Here is a 19,256-nt window from a genome sequence, read left to right as displayed (position 1 = left end):
TCTTTTAATAAATGAATTATCAAGATATCCCCCAAAATTTAGAGACTGTTTAGAGAGAACTCCCTCATGCATTGAAATATAAACTCTTACCACATGTTTTATGGAGCATGCTATTGACACCTACTTTTTTGCTCGTCACACCCACTTACTCGTTTTACCACCGTCCTTGTGAGTGTATGCAACAAATAGTTATATACTAGTTTCATCCACCAAATTATTTCAAAACTTAATAGCAGCCTACCAAACATTTCAATAATTTTCAATAAATGCATACCAAACATTTTTCACATGGGATCCCGTCTAACAATAAATTTGGTTGAAACATACTGAAAAATACGATACGAACTGAATAGTTATGTACATGGGATCCCATATGAAAAAATGTGTTTAGTATGTACCTACCAAAATAGTGCTAATGAGTTTGGTCCTAACTTACCAAACTCCTGGGAATTTTGATATTTTTTTTGTAATACAAATAATAAAGATAAAATCGATTTTAAACATGGTTCATTTGCAAAATGTTTAAAAATAATTCAAAAAACAAAATATGAAAATAAATGATAATAACTCACCCCCATATATCAAAATGCTTAATTATGACAAAAACCAGATTTTAGTGAATATTGTCCCCCACAAATGGGTCAAAATGCGATCTTTCGAGGAATCTCTGAATAAAAATCGTTTGATTACGTGTCTTCAATTGAACTTTGATAGAGTTTTCGGTATGATTTAATACGTTTCGAATTCGTAGGAGGGAAACTTTGCGTTTGTTCGATGAGTCTATGCAGTAAAATATAATAAAATCGAAAAAGTTATTTATGTACATACACAATTTTGACATTTACCATTTAAGTGGGTGTGACAATAAACAAAGTGGGTGTCAATAGCCCATTACTTTATATGTGTTACGGGTTAATAGACCACAATTTAGGAGAACTGCTATTGGGACCTCAAATTGAGTTTATTTATTACACCTAAATTCTTAAATTATTTATCACACCCCAATTAAAGATCAAAACACACCCTTCAAACATTAGAAAGGTTTGGCTCAAATTATAATCTCAACATTACATAACATTATAATACTCTTTGAAACAATTTTATTAGTTGTTCATAATTAGGATTAGACTCATATAAAATCCTAAACCGTCAAAAAATTATATAGAAAAAATAAAATAAGATAGCCTCTAGTGCCACTAATTATTCTCATCCATTCACTTATTTTCTTTATTTTTTAATTGGAGGTGTGATAAATAAAAGTTGGGGTGGCAATAGTTTAGTGAATGTTTGGATCCGTATTTCATTTTCTTTATGCGATTTATTACAAAAATACCACTCACCCATTTGTGCACCCTCAGCACTCGAAAAAACTTTGAAGCGGGAAAACAAACGTTCTTAAAATGGAGCCAACAACAGCAAAAACCCTAATCGAAGAACCCAAACGCGCCCTTGATTCTCCTTCTAAATCATCTCTATCGAAACCCTCGAAGATCGCAAGAACAGAGGATCATCTTAGCGACAAAGAGGAAGAAGAAGAGCTTGAGAAACCTCAGATCATGAACCAAAACCCTAGAATTCAAAGGTACTTAGTTGCAATAGAGTACATTGGCACTCGATTCTCTGGTTCGCAGCAGCAACGCAATTGCAGAACCGTCGTTGGGGTTCTTGAGGTAAAAAAAAAAAAAAATATTTAGTTTTTTTTGGATCAATAATTCTGGAGCGACACCCCAGAACTCTTCACTATAGTGAAGGGTGACTTGGCATACCCAGATCGTCCATCTGATGCAGAACCCATCGTGAAAGTAGACTTTTTTTGTGTGGTTTTTTTGCACTATAGGATTAGGAGTAATTAGTTTTTTATTTTACAAATTTTTTTAAAAAATGCCACGTGGATGACTGCTATTGGAGTAAACCTTGCCACATAAGGACTTGCTGAGATGGCAAAATCATAGACTCCTCTTGAGTTCTGTAAACTCAGCTGCCACGTGGAAATAAACCATCCTATTCCATTGACGAGGTCCTGGTCCGGATTGTCACTCCAGAAAATATTTTTTCTCATTTTTGGAGTAAAATTTTTGGAATTTGAAAATTTGAATATCATTATGTATTGTTGTTTGTGGTAATAGTGATTTCTTTATGTTTCTCATGTATAGGAGGCTTTCCATAAATTTATTGGCCAACCGGTTTCGATCTTTTGCTCGAGTCGAACTGTAAGTTCATCTTTTGCTCAAAACCAAAAGCATTGATTTAGATGTACGGTTATTAATGTTTTTGTGTGGATTTACGTATAAAAAGTTGACATCTAAGTTGGGTAGATGAGTCGAGTCATGGTTTTTTGACAAACATCGGCCCCTTTCTAAACTTCTAACTCTATAAAATCTGGCGATCAAGTTAATGGAGATGTGTAAACCATTTGTTCATATTTCACCGTTTCTCTACCGATATTTGTACAACGATAAGTGTTATTTGATATTTATTTAAACAATTATCCTATTATCCCATCAAAATTTTGATTTTTTTTTTTTTTACGACTAGCATGGTGTGTACAAAAGTAATTTACTTATTTTACCCTATGTTTTTAAACATTAAGGCATGACGCTAGGTGTTTCATAAAACCTTGAGGCGTAAACGGTAAACCTCATAAGCATGCATATTTCAAATATTAAATTACAACATTCATATGAAAGTGAAAATTAGAGAAAAATCTAAAAAAAAGAAGGAAAGAAGAAGAATAATGATAATTCACAATTTCACATCCAAAAGTTTAATGTTTGCATCCATGTTCTATACTCCAAAATCAAAAGTTTAATGTCTACATCCAACTTTCCATTTTTTAAATCCCTCAAGCAAAAAGCAACTAATAGAGTGTAACAACCTTTCTAACCAAGTATGCATGACATACTCTAAAACAAGAAGTGGCGGAGTAGATTTGGCATAAAGAGAAACATAAATAAGGAAGAAACCAAAAAAAAAAAAAAAAAAACAAAAAACCGAGGAAGACAAATAAGATCCAGGGCTTGGAGTTGCAATCACCTAGGGCGTATATATATAGTTATGAGCCTTTATGTCAATTAATTAAATGCTATAAAAGGGAAAAATTCGTTACTAAAAGGACTATTATATAATTATATTACAAAAACAAAGAGTTAAAAGTACAACACATCCCTATAATGTACATCCCTAAGTCAAAAGTGCCAAAAAGGTGTATGCCTCACCGAAGGCGTAAGATTTTTCAACACTTCTCTCAATAATGTGCAAGTCTTTTCTTAAAGCCTAAAGAACTTTTTTAGTGCCTCTCCATAATGTGAGATTAGAGCGTAACTCTCCAATGCAATTGACTTATTTAGTTTTCAATAAATTTTATATTCTTTTGTCTAAAATATCTGTTATCCATTAAAATAACTCAAGTCCTAAAAAAAGCAATGAGATCATTTAAGTCTATAAAGAATGGGCTAAAAAAACTCAAGTCTATATAAAAAAAAAAGCAATGAATTTTTTTTAAAATGAAAAAACCCTTCCCAAATGCACTTTCAGCTCCTTAATATTCTTAGGACATGATTTAGTTGTTTACTGTTGTAGGATGCAGGAGTGCATGCCTTATCAAATGTTTGCCATGTAGACGTGGAGCGCATTAGCAAGAGGAAGCTTGGTGAAGTGGTATTCTATCTGCTAATTTGTCATTTATTTTCTTTTGACACAATATATTATTCTTTAATATTACCATTTGATGGTAGTAAAACTTACATTATTAAACATTAAACTGGTAGAATTTATTTTTTCCTTTAGTAAATTTCAGAAACAAGCAATATTCATGTCTTTAATTTCTTTTTAGACAAGGAAGGTAGACTACTGATGCTTTGAGTGATGTGAGGCAATGAATCAAAATAACTGCATGTTCTCGAGTAAAGATTGCTGGACAAGGGCTATGCTCATGTAGGAATATTATGTGTTAGGGGAAATCTGATATCCACCTAGACTTCCCATGAGGTTATTTGGACACCGTCCAATATTCAATTTATACCCCCCCGTTTTTTTTTTCATAAAGAGATCCTTAGTAAGTCAAATTGTATTAATAAGAGAGTCTTCGAACTAATTTGATATGCTGTAGGGTGTAGTTGTTATTTAGGAATAAAGAACATTGGTTCCACTGCTGTTAATTTGGTCACAAAATGAATTATCTGAATCAGGAGAACAACAAATATATATGCATTTTAGTAGTAGTCCATATAAAGTATAAGTTATGTGGTCATAAAATGATAATGTGAATCAGGGGAACGGGCCTCTATAATTTTTGGTATTAGTCCATTTAAAGTACCACTTAATGTGATTCTTGTTAAAATGCAGTTACCCCCTCATGAACCTGGAGTTGTTAGAAGGGCTGTGAACCATTTCTTACAGGTGTGGCCTTCATTCATCTAGCAAATCTCAGATTTAGAAATCATGCCTATATCTATTACCTTGCTCTTCTATCATGTTGAATGATATGCTGTTGTTATTGTAAATCACTCCTGGTCAATGCATAGTCAAAATTTCTGTGTTGTGAATTTGTTTACTTTCATGAATGCTTAAGCCATATGTTTATTTGTGCTAAAAACTTTAGATCATTTATTAAAACTAGTCTATTGCTGGAAAAATTGAATGGGCAACGGTTGCAGTTATGTAACTAATCTTTGACAAAGAAGCATAGAAACTTAAAAACAAGTATCAGGGCCCCCAAATGCAAGTGAGGAGGAGGTGAAATCTGTTTATATACTCTAGTTTACTACGAAGGATGGTGAGTTTCAGTTGCTCCTAAAGAGGGAATAATTGACGATGTTAGGACAGTCAATCAAGGAACAAATGACATGTAGATCTGAGTTAAGCTCAAGCTGACATGGAGATGGTTATGTGTAATTCCCATAGTTTTTTAGCTTTACAATTGTACCGTTTGAGAATAAGGAAGAGATCACCAAGGTTCTCCCTCATTATTGTGATAAGGTTGCGTTAGGGTTGGGAAAGGAAACAAACAAAGTTTGATTTGGGGGGGACAAATGATATGGAATATTGCCTTTTAAAGACCAATTATCTCATCTCTTTGCATTATCTTCTAAGGATCTAACTATATCGGACGCCAAGGTTTGGACTGGGGGTGAGTTCTCTTGTGATGTTGGTTTCAGAAGGAACTTCAATGATTGGGAGTTCTGGCAAGTGGCAACTTTTATTAACTCAATCTCTCTTGTTCCCACATTTCCTAGAGAGGAGGATCAAAGGGTGCGTGGATTGTGAATCATAATGGTAAATTCTCTGTTAAGACATTCTGTGAATTCCTTATGCTTTCATGTTCCTTGTTTTTTCCTTGCAAAGGCTATTTGGTCCATTAAAGTCCCCTCAAAGGTTTCTTATTTTATTATTTGTTCTCCTTGAATAAAATTCTCACCATCGATCATATTATTGCAAGCAGTACTATTTCTGTGAACTTCTGTTAAATAAGTGGCGAGTCAGGCAATCACCTCTTCATTCATTTAGTTATGCAAGATTAGTTTGGGTTCATTTCCCATTTCTGTTTCACGTTCCTTGGTGTTTCCCATTGTCAAAACCCTCTTTTGTAGCTGGAAGTCAACGGATTACGCCGAGAAAGGATTTTGTGGTCAATCACCTTCTTTTCTGTTTGTGGGGACTTTGGAAAGAAAGAAATAACATGTTATTTGAAGGGAAAGAGCATTCCCTTCATGAAGTTTTAGTTGGTATAGTGCCCCCCCCCCTCTCCTCCTCTCTTTTTTTTGGGATCAAGGCCTTTATAGAATCTAGAGGTGTATATTTTGAAGGTTTTCTGTTTAGATAGGAGTCGATTTGTAACCCGATTAGTCTCTCAACCTCTCTTTTTCAGCATTATTAACATAAGATTCTTCTTTACCTATTCTAAGGCAATCTGAAACATTCTGAAACGGAATGCAATATTAAACCCCTAGTGATACAAGTCTTATTCAATTTTACCAATTAGAATGAAGTCTTGTTCAACTTTAACCTAACAGGGTGAAAATGCTGGATCCTCCTATGTTTGCTTCTAGAGACCATTCTTCCCTCCATATAATGCACCCCATTTAATGTTCCTTCTAGCCTCAACCATATCATTTATTATTCTTGCAACTTACACCTGGTTCTTTACTTAAGATTCTGGAGTACAACAAGTAGCAATAAGCCAATAAGTCCAGTCCTTGTCGAAGATTTGTTTTCCCTACACAAGATCCTCTCAGTAGGAGATTGCAAAACCAATGATTTCTTTACATCTCAAAGGAGTTTATAAGGACACCAAATCGGTCAAAGTCTTTCAGTATTCAATGTGGATTGAGACTTTTGACATTTTATGCGTCCTTGTGGAATTCCGAAGCCATTTTCAAGGAGTTGTTATTATTCCTGGTGCCTGAATAGCCGCGTAAAACACTAGGGTTCTTGGTGGAATTCCTGAGCCATTTCCAAGTTGTTTTTCATGGTGCCTAAACAGCCTAAAAGAACACCTGGATGAAGACACTGTTTTATTTTGACAAATAAATCGATTACATTTAAAATAGTGAAGAGAAAACAAGATCGGTTGAGTTAGCCAATCAAGCTTAAACAGTACATGAAGGTCAATCTCTTGTAATATTACAAACCCAATCCCATCTACCTAAGAAATCTGCAAAAATGACCCTTTTCATTTCGTCATAATTTTTTCGACCACAAGAAGATAAGCCTCAAAATTGCTAGTATAATCCCCGGAATATTCAAAGACTTATCCCCAAAAATCCTACTATTATACTCCTTCCACAATCCTCTTAGATCATTTTATCTTCCACTGCTTTCTCCTTGGAGAGCTTTTTTCATTTCATTTTGATTTTGATTTTGATTTTTTCTGGGATAAGTCATTGAACTTTTTGTCCAGTTTCTCTGAAGAAAGCTGACCAAGAATCGAACTATTGGGCTTGCAAAATGGTAATAGAGAAGAAAATAGTGATATAAAGTCTCATTTTATAGGGATTTTAAAGAATATTATTTGTATGATGTGCATATGCTATTTTAAATGAAAAAACTAGTCATATTATGCTGATGACTGTTAACGTGGCTGAAAATTTGTTGATATTGTTTTTTGGTTAATGCAATTTCTTGCTAATATCATGGGGATTGGGATATTTGTGGTCTTTCTCCGTCTATTATCACGATGAGTGGATCCTAACATATTTCTACTTTTGGTTGATGACAGAAAAATGAAGGTGATATAATGGTGATCGATGTTCGATGTATTCCATCTGATTTTCACGCTAGATACAAAGCACGAGAGCGCACGTAGGTATCATCAAAATCAAAATCAGAGTGTAAAAACATAAAAAGCAATTCACATTGATACATACAAAATTAAAGTAGTGTATAGAATAATTTATAGGTAGATCAATAAATGCATCCAGGGGTGGCGCCAGGATTTTTGGTTAGTGGGGGCTAAGTGCTAACCATAGTCGACCGGTAATCTTGGTTTCCTTCTATGAGGATGTTGGGCTCATCGTTGTAAACGATGGTTGGTCAATAATCTCTATAAGAGTGACATAGATTTTTGAAGTTGTTGAATTTTTTTTCCTTAGGCTTGATATCTCAAAGGGATTGGATGTGAAGAAATTGAGAGTTCAAAGCAATCCTTTTTAACTGCTAAAATGGTGAGAAGTGCCTTACCATGGCAACGTATGATTTTTATTTATTTTTTGATGACAAGGGTATCCGGACCCAAAGGCAAGGCAACCGGCCTCTTAGAGAATCATATCTTGCTCAAATCCTTTGATTACATGCAATACCCCACAAACCACACATACCAGGTAAGTCGGGATAAATCCCTGTGGGTGGCCAAGGAGAGGGCTTGAACTCAAGACCTCTCTCTTTTTGGTGGTTCGCCTTGGCTATAACACCCAACACTTGTTGGTTGCAACATATGATTAGATATCATCTCAACAACACCTAAAACTACAATAATAGTTAAATCCTTTCATGATTTGGTCTCCTCTTCCCCTGAATACAGTAAATCACTTTTCTTTGTTAAATTTAGAAAAGTTTAAGCTCATAATTACAAATACCTCAACCCATTCAATTAGCAGATCCATGGACTTTTGGACTCCTTGGAGACTCTTCGATGGATCTTGAAACAATAAAGCGTCTAGTGTTAGTGTCATGTTGGTTATTCCAGACAACATGATGATCGAGGCAATAATTTAAAAAGAAAGAAAAACCTTACTCATTTCTAGGATTAAACAAAAGGATTCACAAACAAAAGTGCTAATGCAACGACCAATCAATACATTGTTAAAGCTTGAGAAGGCAATTCCACTAGGGTTCAAAGCTTCAAACAATGAAGCAGACTACAAAGTGATAATTGTTGGACTAATACGTCCTCAGACCTCAGCATGACCGAACTTGTCATCTAGGACTCTTAACTGCTAGTCAACCAAATCGTCGTGGTTTTCGAGGCTAAGGATGGAAGAATGAAGGCCTATTTACATATTGTATGAGTTTGGCTTCCCAAGATCGAGAGAACCTTAGTGTACCAAATATTGAGATTGGAGAATCAATGCCTTGGGTTGCAAGCCTTTAATGCTGTAGACCACTGAGTCATGATTCATTACGATGGAGTACCAAGAGAAGCCAATCATCTATCATGATGAGGTCTTTGTAGTTGAGATCTAAGAAGATCCTACCTCTAGTTGGTTTGACCTGATCAAGACCTATATTTAAGATATGACTTTGCCATAAAGTAAAAAGGAAGCAGAGACATTGAAGTGCAAAGCGCCAATCACCCTCCTCAACAGGTACTTGTATAAGAGATTGTTTGAGGGCCCTGTACCTATGATATCTTATACTAGACGAATTGCTAAGAGTGATGCAAGAAATCTAGTAAAGGGGATGCAAGAAATCTAGTAAAGGGAATGCAAGAACCACTAAGGAGGTAGGCCATTGTCACACAAGACGATTACTTAGGGGTTCTTTAGGTTTAGATGCAGAAGGATGCCTTCCAATTCACTAAAATAATGTGACACACACTGATGATCCTTCAACTTATAGGAATCAACCCTCTAATTAGTCCATAGTCTTTTCTGCAGATGGGGCTCGACATACATTTTTGTTGCTGGGCAGATGAGGTTCGTACTTGTAGCTACAAACTACTTCACCAAGTAGATTGAAGCTGTCTCCTTGGTCCATGTTAGAGATGTGAAAGTAAAGAACATCCTTTGGAATGCATGGTAACGAAGTTTGGATTTGACAATTATTTGGCAGGGTCAGTCTGGTTAATTCAGGGAACTTTCGAAAGAAAAGTCTATTTGGCAGGGTCAGTTTGGATTTGACAATTATTTGGCAGGGTCAGTCTGATTTTATTTTGGGTTTCTTCCAAAATCTCATCTTCAACCTCTCTAAAAATACTATGTTTTTTTTGAGATTTGAAGGTTGAAGAAGATATAATGTTGGTGTGAAGGGTAAAAAAAAAAAAAAAAAGTTGAAGCCCTAATATGGGGGATTAAATGGTCCGATGATTAATTGACGATTCATTGATTAATTCTTTGATTCACCCATTTAATCAGCCTTATTCGGTGAATTTGTCCTAATTTTTTTTAAAATTTGAATAATTTTGTGACAGTGTTGGAACAACATTTTCACTTGTTTCAGACTACTAAACATTACAATGCCAAGCATTTCGAAAGCGACAATCTCACCAACTTCTACACGAGTTTGGGCATCAAATACCTCGTCTCCACACATTGGAATCCTCAAGGGGATGGGCATGGTGCAGCATGCAATAAGTCCATGAAGAAGAAACTTGATGAAGCCAAAGGAAGATGGGTCAACATCCTTCCCTAGGCCTACATGACCTCTCCAGAAGACTTACTGGGTTGCTCCCATTTTCCTTGGCATCCGAGATGGAAGCAGTCATCTAAACTCTTCGCTAACATTATAGGACAATACACATTTTTTCCAACTTCTTTTTAGCCCTCCCACCCCCTTTATTTCTACTCTCTACCTTATTATTTGTATGCTATATTGGAGTTAGCTAAGATTGCGTGCTATTATCCTTCAATTTCATGTGGTTGTGTCCATGAAGAAAGAAATTTTGGTAGTTGGCAAGATTGTTGTGGCTCTGTAATATTATTAGGTTTTGAGTTTCTCGGCCCAGAGGAAAATAGGGCTTTTAGATTCTCTACTGTGGAACTGCATTTTAATTTCAATGATAATTGATAAACTATTTAAGCTAACTGTATTTTGACCTGCTTCAGTTTCACTTTTTTACTCGTGTGTCTGTGTAACTAAACTGAATCAGTGGTGGTGAAATTTATGAACTCATGTATTTGATTTCCTATAGGTACTTCTACCGCTTATTGTCTGGGCCAGAGCCTTTGTCAACATTTGATAAGGATCGAGCATGGCATGTACCTGAGGAGCTTGATCTTGTTGCCATGCAGGTTGGTTTTAAGCATTATTTATCCACACATTTTAAATTTCAAGTTCTATTTCATTCATTGATCGGTTTTCAAGCAGAAATCATGCGAAATTCTTGTTGGATCTCACGATTTTAGTTCATTCAGGGCAGCTGGTTGTCAGGTTTTTTCCTTGTCTCATGGCTAGTCAACTTTTAGTTTTGTTATATTTGTAATTTATTTAGAGAGTTACTATTGCCACACCAACTGTGTGCAGTCTTTGGTGATTTTCATAAGAATTGGTGTGGCAATAGCAGCTCTATTTATTTATTTATTACTAAATGGTTAGTGTTCTCTTTTAAAATCTATATGTAACAAGATTGCTTCATCTTCTAAAGTATTGCCATTTTGCACAGGCATGTGAGACGGTTTTGCTAGCATATATATATATTTTTAAATAGTTGGGTACCTGGGAAACTAGGACTTTTCTAAAAACAGCCATATGGAGTAATGTGTGCAAGATAATAGCTTTCCACGGATACCAAACACTTGGAGCTTAAGGACCGAGAAACTATGAAGCAAAATCCATTTTAACTATTAACAAATGTCATTGAAGTAGATGAAATTCAATTATCTCTGATTTTTCATAGTCAAATTTACCTACAATTCTAGATGTGCTTGTTTAGTGTAAAAATTAAGGAAAATTGGGGTTTTTTAGGTTTTCACCTTAAAATCCAAAAAGTAAATGCATTATAGTTCTGTAGATGTGATGTGTTTTGAGTGTAGTACTAACGCTGCTTGAATATATGAATTGAATCCTGAAATTATGAAGGAAATGATTTTTTTCCGGACTACAATTTCAAAATACTCAACCTGATGAGGAGCTGATCTTGATTTTAACTGTGGTTTATATTTTCTGTTAGAACACTTGCTTAATATATTTCTTGTTAATCCACGTGCTTTTCATCCTTCCTCTCACCCTTTTAGAGATTTTATTTTGATGAGTTTAGAATTTATAAACGCAAAGAAAAAACGTTTCAAGCTAAGTAGTTCACAGATCCCTATAAAGAGAAAGAAGTGAAAAACTAACACATTAACGAGTCCCATTTATAAACAAAATCCACCTAAGATCAATTGAAAGCTTAGACCACCGGTACAAAAGCATTTCCAATAACAACATATCCTCTTTCTTGCGTTCCTAAACACTCCCATTTCTTTAATTTGAAGGGCCTTGGTTAACCACAAAGTTAAAACCTCCAAATTGGCTTCTCTAGAAGAAAACAGATTATTGTGCCAATTATCCTTATAAAGATTCCAAAATATACTAAAATGAACTCATTCTCATTGCTTTTGTCTTTGGTGTTCACTCTATATGCCCAAACCATCTCAATTGATTTTGTTCTCTCTCCTACTGGTGCCACCACAACATTCTTTTCTCTGTTGTAATCATTCTATGAGAGTGTTTTCTTGGTTGCTCAACTTATTTATCCATGAATCATAGTCTCCTATTGCTGTGCAATATAGTTGTTCCTTTAGCTTGATTGCTATTAGAGGTTGCAAAGTATCCTCTTTAGCTACCCAATACTTTTTTTTTTCATGCAACAACGTGTCCCGGTTAACCAACTCCAAAAGACCAATCTGTTGGAGAGAGAGAAAAGGGGGGGGGGGGGGGGGGGAGAACTATGAATATAAGAGGATCACGAGGCTTAACTGGGGTATGACACACCCGAGAGTGGAGGAAAGTATACACTCAACACACCCCCTCACCCATAAGGGTGGAAAGAATTGAATTGGTGACCTGTACGAACCTGCTCTAATACCATTTTAACCAACCAACTACTCCAAAAGACCGATCTGTTGGAGAAGGGGGGAACTATGAATATAAGAGGGTCATGCGGCTTAACTAGGGTATGACCAGGGGCGATGCCAGGATCTTGCTCTCGTGGGGGCAACCAATAGAGAATTTTTTTTTGTGGGGGCAATTACGGCAAATTTTCTTATCCGCCACTGTTATCTATCGCAATAACTCATGTATACTCATAGACTTTGAAAATTCTTGTGGGGGCAAGTGCCCAAGCTGCCTTCAATGTAAATGCACCCTAGGGTATGACACACCCTTGAGTGGACGAAAACACATACTTAGCACCCCCACCCCTTTTGAAAGTGGGGTTGATCCTTGCAGATATGCCCTGCCACCACAAATGGGTGTTTCGGGTATAGTTGCGGATGGGGAGAGTTGATCTCATGATGACCCTAGGGAGCATAATGATGCAGGATGATGAGGGAAGATAAGAAAAAATGGAATTTGATCTAAAAAAATTAGGGGATTTAGGGTATTTGGGTATAGGGTAGATTTGGTTTAGGAGATTAATGAAGTAAGGGTTAAAGAAAGTGGAGAAGGATTAAAGGGTAAAACAAAATGGGATTTGTAGGTTTCAAGAATCAAGAATCAAAAAAGGGATTTCAAGAATTAAGAATTAAGAATCAAGAATCAAGAATCAAGAATCAAGAAAGGGGTTTTAAGAACCAAGATTTCAAAAAATCAAAAATCAAGAACAAAAAATTATGGGTTGGATTATTGAAAGGATTATAAAGGGTTCGTGATGATTTCTTGATTTCTCACAAATAAAAAAAGAAGATAGATGATAAGAAGAAGATTAAAGAAAAGAAAAAAAAAAAAAATTACCTTGGAATCACCTCAATGATTTCCATGGCATCAACCATGTTGAATGTACAAAATTCAAAAGAAAACAGAAACTTCATGTTTATTCCATTTATTCTCTCTAAATAAATCTTAATACAATCTATATAAATAAAATAAATCAAGAACCCTAATCAAACTAAAATACAAAATAAATAAATATAATATTCCTAACCTCCTCTCTCCTAATTTTCAAACCCTAAGAAACTTAAATAAAAGACAAAGTAAAGTTACTACTCTTCAAGATTTGATGTTCCCATCAATTCTCCTCGACTGGGAAGATAAAATTGTAATAATTATCATCATCGGTTGCGTTCGGCATTATTCTCCTCTGGTTGGAGAAAATTCATCATCGAGTTTTAAAGTGCTTCAGAATGATCATGGAAATTTGTGGTTTATTCCTTTTGGCGAATATTCGTCATCGTGTCTTGATGTTGTATTGAACCATTAACTTCAAATTACGATCTTCTATCTTGGCAAAGTCTTCATTGTACCTGCTTGAGATGATTAAGTCGGTTTGAGGTAGTGACGGAACAACTACATCATGAACAAAAACTGTAGATGTTGTCTCCAAAAAATATTCCTTAGGCTCTTTTGACGTAATTTCTACTAAATGATCTTCTTAAAGATCCAATAATGATGCCTCACACTCCTCAATCTCACTATCGCTTAGACTAGACTCAGATTTATTCATTACTCTTCTTTAGTTTAGGTGTATGGATTTTCATCACATTTGCTTCATTATCCCTGTCCGAACACTTTGATTTAAAGTGTCTAAGATGATTGCATTTGGAATACAAGTTTTGTTGTTTGAATTCATACCATGGATTACGTGATTGCCGATACTCTTCACTTTCCTTTAAAATATGGTCACGAACAATGCAAAAATATGCCCAATTTGACGTAATTTTGACAACATATTTTTTAACTCCTCTGAGAACATCTTTGTTGAGTCCATTTCCCATCAATGCGATCTTTTATTTTGTGTTGCCTGAACCTAGGCTTTCTGATACCAATTTGATGAGAATATCTCTGTTGAGTCTATCTCCTATCAACGTGATCTGTTATTTTGTGTTGCCTGATACCAATTTGATGCAGGACGATGAGGGAAGATAAGAAAATGGAATTTGATTTTAGAAAAAATAGGGAATTTAAGGAAATCTGGTTGGGGACATCAAATCTTGAAGAGTAGATTTTAGATTTTTGTTTTAGGGCTTTAATTTATGTTTTAATGCTTATTTCATGTTTTATTGACCCATGGTCTTAGTATAATATTTAAGGGTAGTTTAGTAATTTTATTTTGTATTTTATTTAAGTTTATTAAGGTTTGAAAATTAGGAGAGAGAGAAAGTTATGAAAATTATATTTATTTATTTTGTATTTTAGTTTTGACTAGGATTCTTGATTTATTTTGTTTATATAGATTGTATTTGAGTTTATTTAGAGAGAATGAATGGAATAAACATGAAGTTTCAGTTTTCTTTTAAATGTTGGTGCATTTAACATGGTTGATACCATGGAAATTATTGGGGTGATTCCAAGTTAAATATCATTTATTTTTGCCCGAGGACGAAGAGAGGAGATAAGAAAAAATGGAATTTGATGTAGGAAAAATAGGGTATTTAGGGTATTTAGGTATAGGGTAGATAGTTTAGGAGATTGATGAAGTAAGGGTTAAAGAAAGTAGGGAATGATTAAAGGGTAAAATAAAATGGGGTTTGTAGGTTTCAAGAATCAAGAATCAAGAAAGGGAATTCAATAATTAAGAAAGGGATTTCAAGAATCAAGACTCTAGAGTTAAGAAAGGGGTTTTAAGAACCAAGATTCAAGAATTCAAGACTTCAAAAAATAAAAAATCAAGAAATCAAAATTTATGGGTTGGATTCTTGAAAGGATTAAAGGCTTCTTGATGGTTTCTTGATTTCTCACAAATAAAAGAATAAATAGATGATAAGAAGAATTAAAGAAAAGAGAAAAAAATGATATTTACCTTGGAGTCATTTCCAATGATTTTCATAGCATCAACCACGTTGAATGCACAAACATTCAAAAGAAAACAAAAACTTCATGTTTATTTCATTCATTCTCTCTAAATAAACCTTAATACAATCTATATAAAGAAAATAAATCAAGAATCCTAGTCAAACTAAAATACAATAAATAAGCCTAATTTTCTTTCTCTCTCCTAATTTTCAAACCCAGATAAATTTAAATAAAAGACAAAGTGAAGTTATTAAATTGCCCCTAAATATTATACTATGACCATAGGCCAATAAAACATGAAAATAAACATTAAAAACATAAAATTAAAGCCATGAAACAGAAATCTAAATAAAAACTAAAATCTACTCTTTAAGATTTGATGTCCCCCATTAATTCTCCTCTACTGAGAAGATTTTGTCACTGGCGAAATAAAGTTGTAGCAATTCTCTTAATCAGTTGTGTTCCGCATTACATACTCCTGCTCCACCACTCGGGTTTCTTAACTACTCAATGCAAAGTTTAAGGACAAAATTGTTTCAGCCTCACTCTCACTCTTTATGGATAATTAAACCTAGATAACACAATTGGGAACTTTGGGTATTCTTGCTCATCAATTGTAAACTAATGTATCACTCTTTGTTTTCCCTTTGCAAAGTTGGACTGCTTATACTCTCTTGGACTGACTTACCCTTGGAATGCTTAGTTTCCAAGGCTCACCTCCGTAATTTTATTTGTGTTTACCGACATATATGTTGCATGGACTCTTCTAAGGATGAAGTATCCGTGTTAGACACATCAGATTCTGACACTCCAGATTCTCTAGCGACACTTCTATTTTTTCCCCTTATTGCCTGGTATTAATTAGTATTTGTCATAGATTGTGATTTCTGCCATTCCATTGAAGATTTTACTTGTAAACAACTATAACATTGAATACATATGTTCTCGTCTTTCTGTATATGACATTCCATCACATAATCCATTACTGTCCTTATTATTATATTTGAAAATAATAACTTCATTCTAATCTTCTAAGATATAATGTGGAGTACATGGATCCTATTTTTGAGGTTTGTTAAATTGGAAATTTAATGCAAAAAGATAAGGAATTAAGCCTGACACTGATGCAGACCCACTTTAATTGGTGACTCAATAACTTATTACACTGTTAATTGTTCCCCATAAATGTTCTTAGTGATGTCAAATCAAAGCTCCTTTTCCCCCATACTTACCAAGCAAACTATCACATTGTCACATACTTTGTTAGATTCTCTCTTTTTTAGCAGAAGTGCTTGCGTAATTGCCAAGAAGTTAAACCTTGAATGTTGACCACCCTGGCAAAAAGTCAAAATGCTTCTATGCTATCCTTTAGTCTTCTTTTGATTTTTTCTCTCTTATTCTTTCCAGAAGCTTCATAATATTCCTAAATTTGACCCCATGATAGTTGGTGCAGTTTGTAATACATATTACATACCACTCTTGTATATAGTCACAAGATTTAGGTAGTTTGATGAAAGAAATTAGGGAATTAAGTTAAGGGGTGAGAAAGAAGATCTGATGCACACATAGAGTCCTAGAATTCTCGAAAACAATGTTTTTGCTATACTATTAACTCAAAAAACGTGAATGTTCCGATACTTCGACAATATAGTGTCCCTTTTAACGACACTTTGACCCCTCAATTTAGAAATTACTTCTGTTTTCAATTTGAACAACACTAAGGCATGAATTGTAAGCCATGAAGGATAAACATAAATAGTGTCACATAAAGAGGAATCCATGAAGCATAACTCTTGTGCTCGACCCTCGATCTCTGTCTTTCTTATATGATGCCCAACCACATGTAGTAGAATTAATGAATCCTTGAAAAATAAAAATAAATTAGAATCTAGCATTGGTTGTAGTTTTGATAAAGCTCAATTTTATATCTTCCCACAAATGTGCTTGTGCGTGTGAGTGTGCATATGTTTTAATGTAGATAATTGGCCAAGGAAGTTGTTCAGCAGACTTGTTAAACTTCATCTCTGCTTTATAAAACTTTATTTTATACTAAGTGCGAATGAGAAAAAGCATACTAAATTCTCCTTGTTGTTTTAAGAGCACTATTCTTTTATGTAAACTTATACATAATGTTTGGTAGATATGGTTAGATATTCATAAAGAAATGTCCTCTTTGGTTACAACACATAATTCTCTGTATTTTCTTAATGATTCGCAGGCAAACTCACCTATCAGAACCTTAGAGGAGTTGAATGTTTCCGAAGTAGCTTCAACTCCATACTTTCCATCAAGTGTTGAGAGAGGCCAATCAAATTTTTCGGAGCATGATCCACTCACATTCTCATGTACATCAGAAACTAAACAGTCCATTAAGAGTCCAAACCCCACTCATGGTAGAGTTGAAGGCTCCTGTAGTTTAAGTGGTCAAGAATTTGGACAAAGGAGAAGACATCGTTGTTTTGTGATAACAGCACGCGCACGGTCTTTTCTTTACCATCAGGTTAGCTTTGTGCTCTTTTCAGCTAGAATTTCATGAGAGCTGCTATTGGCACCCCAAATTTTACTTATCACACTCCAATTTGTTAAATTATTTATCACACCCCAATTAAAGATTAAGACACACCATTCAATCATTACAAAAGTTTGGCTCAAATTATTATTTAAACATTACAAGACATTATAACACTCGTTCAAACAGTTTCAGTTGTTTACAATTATGATTGAGCTCATATAAAATCTTAAACCCAAAAAATCTAGCAAAAAAAAGAGAGCTTCTATTGGCACCCCAACTTTTACTTATTCTCAATCATTTACTTATTTTCTTTATTTTTAGTTGGGATGTAATAAGTAAATTTTGGGGTGCCAATAGCAGCTCTCAATTGCATTTGTCTATGATTTTTCCCAAACATATGATGGTTAAAAGGGGACCATTATATGATTATATTAGCACATATGTGGTACTTCTAAACAATTATGTCTTTCATGATACTTATCAAAAAAAAAAAATTATGTCTTTCATGATGTTATTTTCAATTTTTATGGTGGCTGTTTTTTTGATTAGATACTAAGGCCAAGGGCCCTGATTTTTTTTGTTAAGAGTTTTTTTAATAAAAAAATCCTAATTAAAATTATATATATTTAAAAGAAAAATATTGTTCTTTATCCCATGTGTTGAACTGCAAAAACTTAATGAAATCAAAGATGTTATTGAAGTCCACATCTCTAATGACATCAAAATGGGGAAAAAGAAAGAATATAGAGAAAAATCCCATTATCTTACGAGTTATCGTTTGGGCGTCTATGATCTATGCTCCGAAATTTCACTTGAAACTTTTCACAGGTAAGGCTGCTTGTTGGCGTTCTAAAATCTGTTGGTACCGGTGATCTAACAACTAGTGATGGTGTGTTTCCTCTACTAACTTTGCTCTTGTGCTCTTATTTCATGTCGGAAAACGAGTAATTATTATATATATATTCTAAATTTTAATGATAATTTCAGTTGAAGGGATCCTGAATGCAAAGACAGTGACTGCTGCAAGTCCCATGGCTCCCGCCCGCGGTCTCTACCTTGGAAATGTGAAATATGACCTCCCTTGAGATTCCAAAAGACCAGTTTTTATTGGGAAAATCTATGCCTTGGGTTCACTGCACCAAATCAAACCTCTCATCTGAAGAGATGGACCTACAAAGAAGAGGAAAGGTGCCAAAATGATAATTAAAATTCTGATAGATTTTATTTACTTATGTGATTCAAATTAGATCTAAAATAGAGTTGATTTGATTTATGGAATTTTAATTTGAGTTGAGAAAATTTTCTTTTGGGTTTAACACATCCTTCTTTGATGTTTTAGTCTTATGCAGATCAACCTTAGGTGATGTCCATGCCCCCTCATTTTTGGTATATTTTACCAATTTGAAGGAAGTTGTGAGAATTATAGTTTTTTTAATATTAAGTTAAGAGTTGATAATTCATCGTAGTGGACATGATATAAATATAAATGAACAAATGATGATGATGATGATGATCAATATCATCATCCGACTTTTTTGGATAAAACCGACAGAAGCTTGACCTCTGCGAAGCACCTTTTATTTCCCAAATAACAAATAGAGATATCATAATATTGGTCCATGGATCTGCACTAGTCGTTGGTGTTGGGTCACGAATTCTC

General features: G+C 34.5%; 1 protein-coding gene across 1 annotated transcript; it reads left to right on the top strand.

Annotated features, from left to right (window-relative positions):
* The first annotated feature begins 1,333 nt into the window (after positions 1 to 1,333).
* Positions 1,334 to 19,154, top strand: LOC147404322 (Pseudouridine synthase family protein). Its single transcript, XM_086440206.1, has 10 exons — positions 1,334 to 1,670; positions 2,154 to 2,210; positions 3,580 to 3,657; positions 4,345 to 4,398; positions 7,217 to 7,299; positions 10,346 to 10,445; positions 10,522 to 10,584; positions 17,303 to 17,584; positions 18,425 to 18,485; positions 18,584 to 19,154. The coding sequence occupies exons 1-10, from the start codon at positions 1,401 to 1,403 to the stop codon at positions 18,679 to 18,681; spliced, it is 1,146 nt and encodes a 381-aa protein (XP_086296332.1). The 5' UTR covers positions 1,334 to 1,400; the 3' UTR covers positions 18,682 to 19,154.
* Positions 19,155 to 19,256: the final 102 nt, after the last annotated feature.

The sequence above is a fragment of the Akebia trifoliata genome, chromosome 4, assembly GCF_017979445.1.
Source record: "Akebia trifoliata isolate Shusen 1 chromosome 4, ASM1797944v1, whole genome shotgun sequence".
NCBI classification, from domain to species: domain Eukaryota; kingdom Viridiplantae; phylum Streptophyta; class Magnoliopsida; order Ranunculales; family Lardizabalaceae; genus Akebia; species Akebia trifoliata.
Note: the sequence above shows the minus strand (reverse complement) of the source record. Positions and strands in the feature narration are given on the sequence as shown.